We start from the raw sequence: 6,578 nt of genomic DNA on the forward strand, positions 1-6,578 counted from the left end.
CCAGCAGCTAACAGGCTAGCGGAGTCCTCCTCTCCTAGCCACAGCTAGCCAGCCCCGGCTACACACAACCAATACATGCCGAGCTGTGCGCTTCATTTTCACACTGCTGGATTGCATTGAATGTAATTTATATAAACCGAATAACATATTTATATTTCTAGAAAGATGCAAAGAAAGGCAGCTGTATTTTGGAGGAAGGAAGCTAGCGCCACTGTATGTGTTTCGCATGTCTCCAGTGTATCCGCATATCCATGAGAACTCACCAGACCAGCCGATGTGTTCAAGCGTCAGTGAGAAGCGCTTTAAAGAGATCCTCTTGCGCTCTTCCCATCCATATTTCACGGGTGATGCCAGTGCTTTCTGACGCGGTTACTGGTTCTGTTAGATCAGCTAGCTAGTGGCCATATTTAATCCTCGACATCCCAAACAACACAGGCTTGAGCTCGTCCCAGCTCCAGCACTACTTCAGATCTCAGCGGTGTGGGAGACGCTGCCTCCCAGTGCTCGCTGTAGTACTTTAATTACACGGGAAACGGCGACTCCTGCTGGCCACACCGATGCAGCTCTGCGTTTAAATTTACTCTGGTCAGGTAATAATCGAAGGCCAATCTGTCAGAATTTATAGTCTTTGTTTAATGCACTTTACTGCCACAGCAGTAAAAGAAGAAAGGAATGTCAATTTTACATGATGCTGATGTGGATGTTACAGTTTCAGTGCAATCAATATGTAAATATATTCACTTGTAATACATGTATATTTAATCAAACACGTTTCTCAATAATAATAAATCCTATTACTGTGCTATAACTTTATGTTACATCCATTTTACTTTCCTAAGATATCATAAGCATATGCTCCCACAATAAGGAGCAGTTTACTTATAAGGTGAATATTCAATGCTGGTCTAAACACCCGATTAGGAACATAATTGTGTTCTTGGCAACAACATTTCATCAGTCATGACAAAAGCAAATATAAATCAATAACATTTCTACAGCATGCACAGCTGAAACATACGTTATTCAATCTAAGATCATGTGGCATCAACTGTGAATGGCAAACAAACAAAAGAAGATCAATAACCAAATGACTAATTCTCTAAGTAGAACACAAAGAGAAACATTTATGTATGATTCAAATAAACATTATAGAAGAATTTACACAAGTAAACATAAAATATATGTATAAGAATGCAGTATTTCTTCAAGCATATTGCATTTTCGAATGCGAAACATAATTGTATCTTTATTCATTAATTCTTCCTGTTTTAACTGGAACAATCTCTTTTCATTGCATTTAATTACACTTAAAAGGTAGATTTTTAAACAGATTATTTTTTTTATTTAAATGAACAAGCACAGAGCTAACATTTTCATCTTACTGAACACATTTTGATGGAAAATTAAACATTTCAGAGGAAAACTTCATCAGAACTTGAATGTAAACTTACAATTAAACACTAAAGAACATATAATGACTTAAGGATAATGACTGTTTGGCATATTAGAAAAGTATATTAGTAATTTTATGACTTTTATGACTAATGAAAAATATTAATCAACCTAACCCTGAAATTTACTGTACTCTTGTTTAATACAGCCATAAACAGAATGGTAAAAGTGCCTGTCTGGAGCCATAAGGTCAGTGACCATCTCGGTGTGGTTCATTTTAGGTATTAGATAAAGAGACATACTGACAGAAAGAGAAGTCAGGAGCTCAGAGAACATCACTGATGATTCCGCCGGAACTATGATGTCATTGGTTCCATGGAGCAAACCCACTGGAGGAACGCTGCAAGAAAATCACAGCAAATAATAAAGTGTTTACAGGTAATTGCTCTGACCCTCACAGTAGCTAACATAACTCAGAGCTTAATTCAACACCCTGACTGTATTCTGCATCTTTCTGTACTGTACTCGTGACCTTTACTTAAGGTAAACTGCATTGGCAATCTAACAAGTTGGCCAATTTACTATAGTGATAGAAAGAAAACAAATTAACGTATTGCTGTTTCAGCAGTTGTTAATGTGTAAATAGAAATATGCAATAACTGTCATACCGTTTCAACTGATCCTTATTCAATTTCTTGAGTAATGATGTTGGTGAGTAATAATCAAAGTTCTCCACACCATCCATAGCTTTGTGCATAGTTGACACATATTCAACAGCCCGCATTTTCTCATGCTTATAATGATCCATTATACTGTAAACGCCACTCAGACCTATTACAAAGACAAAAAACACAACATGAATGAAAAATATTGCTTTACTTGATCATGTTTTTTTCTAAAATTAACAGGGCAACCGCTATGCTAAATAAGCAACAATCATAATATAAGAAACATAATAAATCTGGAGCATTGATTTACCTATGATTCCTTTAATGGCAGATACAAGATCTCTCTGTTTGTTGGTCTCAATGAACAATTCTTCTACATTGTTCACCAGAAACAGTGTGGTAATGGAACACAGATGAGCCCCTGCTGAATGACCTATTAATATTATGTTGTCCTGCATTAAAAAAAGTGTAGGTTCAGAATTAGATGAAGATTTCTACATCAATTTAGCCTAGGTGAAACTGTTTTATTACAAAATAGCATAGAAAATATACACTACCATTTAAAAGTTTTGAAAGAAATCTCTTGCGCTCACAAACATACAGTAAAAACAGTAATATTGTGAAATATTGTTACAATTTATTGAGATAACTGTTTTCTATTTTCATATATTTTAAAGTACACTTTATTCCTGTGATGCCAAAGTGGAATTTGCAGTAGCCATTACATAAAAATCATTCTAATATGCTGATTTGCTGCTCAAGAAACATCATTTGATAATAATGTGGAACACGTGATGCATTTTTTAGGATTCCTTGATAAATAGACATTTCAAAAGAACAGTATTTTTATTCGAAATAGAATTATTTGTAACAATGTAAAAGTCTTTGCCACTTTCTATTTATTTAATGCATATTTGTTGAATAAAAGAACACGCCTCAAAGTTTTGAATGGTAGCGTACAATGAAAGCACTTTGAAATATTAAAGTGCTAATATTAAACATTCAAAAGTTAATATTACAAAGTGCATTGAGTAATGCTGAACTGTTAAATTGGCATTTGTGATGCAATTTTAACAGTTTTTACAACATTTAACATTCTGTTAAGTTCATGGAACAGGAAACTTACCTGATCAAGATTGTACGCATGTCCCTTTTCTCTCACCCACAGCAAACTGTCACTAATGTCTTGAATCATATTTAACACATTTCCCTAAAAACACAGCACACATTAAAAAAAAAAATCCACACTAAAAAAGTAAATAAAAAATATTTATAGGTGGTTTACCTTTGGGAATATGGAATAATCAGGACATATTACAGAGGCATTAAGCTCTTTTGCCATTTGTAGGGCTAACAGGCAGTAAATAGAGCGGTCTCCTGAACCCCAGGCTCCTCCATACACAAATACAACCACCGGTACAGGAGCAGCATCAGAATGGCCCATGCTTGGTGAATAATATAAATCTAACTTATTCCCTCGACGACCAAAGGTGATGCCCTAGAAAAGGACAGAACAACAATGAAATAGTAAAATAGAAATGAACAAATGTGCCCTTGATTTCCACTAGAGGGCAATCCTCCCTTCTCCTTTGCTTTCCCATCATTAACTACACTTCCCATAAAACATTGCCTGGACTCATTAGGTCTCATTACTTCCACCTGTGTGTGATTAACTCGTTTGTGTTTGTCTTTTATAGGCTCTGTGTTTTCACTCACTCATTCTGAAGTCTTGTTTGTATCACCACGGCATATCTGAGTGCTTTTCTGGTTTCCTGTGTTATGGTCCCGATCCTCTGCCGGTTTGCCTGTGTCTTGGACCCTGTTGCTATCTGGATTGTTTGCCCTGTGGTTTTGGATTAACCTTAAAGGAGTAGTTCGCTTTAAAATGAAAAATAGCCCATGATTTACTCCCCCTCAAGCCATCCTAGGTGTATATGACTTTCTTCTTTCAGACGAGTACAATCAGAGTTATATTAATAAACACCCTGACGCTTCTCTGAGCTTTGGCAGTGCATTGCAACCATCAGATTGAAGCTCAAAAGAGTGCATCCATTATAAAAGAAATTAATAAAGGCCTTCTGAAGCAAAACGATGAGTTTGTGTAAGAAAAATATTCATATTTAAAACTTTATAAAGTAAAATAAGTAGCTTCCGGCCAAATGAACATATGGATTCGACTTAAGATTCGACTTAACTTCTTATATAATGGATGGATGCACTTTTTTGAGCTTCAATCAGATGGTTGCAATGCACTGCCATTATAAAGCTCAGAAGCGTCAGGGTGTTTATTAATATAACTCCGATTGTATCTGTCTGAAAGAAGAAAATCATATACACCTAAGATGGCTTGAGGGTGAGTAAATCATGGGCTAATTTTCATTTTAAAGTGAACTACTCCTTTAAGAAACTACTGCATTTGGATCCACAGCCTTTGCGTCTCCGGAGCAGTTCATGACAAAGTACATTTTCAAAACATTTTAATATTGCGGTTCATGTTGCATCACAAAACTCTAAAAGAATGATCACTGTCTTAAATGTAGACCTAATAGTAGCTTTGTTTCTTAAACGTTCTCTCTCTGTGCCTCTGCACTCTGAAACAAACTTTTTTGCATTATTTTCCTGTTATCTCTGTTAAGCTGCTTTTAAACAATCTGTATTGTAAAAAGCGCTATAGAAATAAATGTGACTTGACTTGTACTGTATAGCTCACTGTGTGCCCTGTGGCTAAATAAACCACACCCTTTCTTAACATTAACAGGAATATATAAAAATAGAACTAACTTTCACATAGTGCTTGTTATTTTTGTCATTACTGTACCACAGTTTCCACTGAAAATACAGTTTGCCATACTGCAGATACTTCAGCATTTCAAGCACGGCTCTTGTCAGGCAGTATATGCGTCTGCGTGGAGTACAAGAAACATCAGCATTATTTAAAAAGCCTATAATTAAAGTAGAGTAGCATCAAAATGTTAATGCTGTGTCACCTTGGTTTGACAGCCTCTAAATATTTTTGGTACCCTGGTTTACTGGGCCAGCCATAGAGCCACTGGGCAACCAGAGAGATACTGTAAGGAAGGCCCACTAATAATGCCCCTGCCACCAATGGAAGAGAGAGATAGCACTTCAATACAATCCTGAAACAGAAATAACAACATCATTACATCACATTAGGGTATAATTATTCAGTATAATGATGAAAATTAATAATATGTACTACTGACCTGAACTATTTATGACTCTTCTATGTTGTATGACATTATTTTAACATGATAATTATATTATTTTTTCATGCCAGCTGCTGGTTACGTTTTTAATGCTTATGCTCAACAAGGCTGCATTTATTTGACAAAAAAACCTGTAAAATTGCAGCAAAAAAGCAACAGTAATATTGTGAAATATTATACACTTTGAATAACTATTTTAATATCTTTTTTAAATGTAATTTAATGGTAGTGCATTTTCAGTCTTTAGTGTCGCATGATACTTCAGAAATCATTCATGCTCATTTACTGCTCAAGAAACATTTCTTATCAATACTCAAAACGGTTGTGCTGCTTAATTATATGTGGAAACGGTGATGCATTTTTTTCAGAATTCTTTGATGAACAAAGTTCAAAAGAACAGTTTTTTCCCCCAAAGCGTTTATTTGAAATAGATTTTTCTTTTAGCATTTAGCATTCAAAACGTTTTAACAATGTAATAGTCTTTACTGGCACTTTTGATCCGTTTAATGTATCCTTGCTCAATAAAAGTATTAAATCACCTCAAACAACTGTATGATTCTTGTATGTTGAATGACATTATTTTAACATGATACTTACATTATTTTTATGCCAGCTGCTGGTTGTTAGTTCTAATGCCTGGAGTAGCAAAAGGACTCTGATTATAGTAAATATACAGTACATAGATGCATAGAATCAGATACTATTTCAGAATCTATTAGCAACCTACCCAGATAGTATTTTTCCCGATAGTATGTATTCTTTATGTCAACAGCGCCTCCTACATGAAGATACAGTCTGTGGGCTCTCTTCTCTCTTTATCCAAACGAATGCACCAGAATACAATTACTTTTAAAATAGACAAAAAAGTAAAGGTTTGTAAGGAGTTACTGATATTGAAGAGAACAATAACACTGTGCATAATGTATAGTATCTAACAACGTATCTCTTGTGTTAGCTGTCTACAGCAAGACTTTCCCATTACAATGTTCTTCAAAACGTAAGAAGGATTTGCAAGGCTTGATTATGCATTAGAAAAGTCGCAAGCAGATCAAAATAAACAAGGTTGACATTGCATTTGTTACATAATGACTGTATCTTGGATTTAGCTACATAGTAAAAGATAATTCAACATGTATTGAAACCAGAACATTAGTGGTGCAAAGAGTACATTGTGTCAAGGCAGATCACCTGCAGATGACAGTGTCCCGTAAGCCCAGATGGATGCATTCACTGCATGAATTCCTGACTACTTCTTTCTTTAGCATGCGCAGATAGCATACAATGTTTCTTA

General features: G+C 35.2%; 1 protein-coding gene across 1 annotated transcript; it reads right to left on the reverse strand.

The window, feature by feature from the left end:
- Window positions 1-615: 615 nt before the first annotated feature.
- LOC311082816 (uncharacterized protein) lies at window positions 616-6,568 on the reverse strand. Its single transcript, XM_084113928.1, has 10 exons — window positions 6,476-6,568; window positions 6,015-6,133; window positions 5,885-5,923; window positions 5,048-5,197; window positions 4,842-4,962; window positions 3,346-3,558; window positions 3,187-3,270; window positions 2,371-2,512; window positions 2,061-2,223; window positions 616-1,792 (listed from the first exon to the last, which is right to left on the reverse strand). Coding segments are annotated over exons 3-10 (1,104 nt in total). The 5' UTR covers window positions 5,887-5,923; window positions 6,015-6,133; window positions 6,476-6,568; the 3' UTR covers window positions 616-1,563.
- Between the last annotated feature and the right edge of the window lie 10 nt (window positions 6,569-6,578).

This window comes from Abramis brama (assembly GCF_963993115.1).
Source record: "Abramis brama genome assembly, chromosome: 5".
NCBI classification, from domain to species: domain Eukaryota; kingdom Metazoa; phylum Chordata; class Actinopteri; order Cypriniformes; family Leuciscidae; genus Abramis; species Abramis brama.

Bases quoted from the DNA above. Each gene is read 5' to 3' on its own strand.
- LOC311082816 (XM_084113928.1), bottom strand. The intron at 2,513-3,186 runs GTAAGTTTCCTG...TTTTTAATGCAG, and splicing joins ATGCGTACAATCTTGATCAG to GACAACATAATATTAATAGG. The intron at 1,793-2,060 runs GTATGACAGTTA...ATTTTCTTGCAG, and splicing joins AATAAGGATCAGTTGAAACG to CGTTCCTCCAGTGGGTTTGC.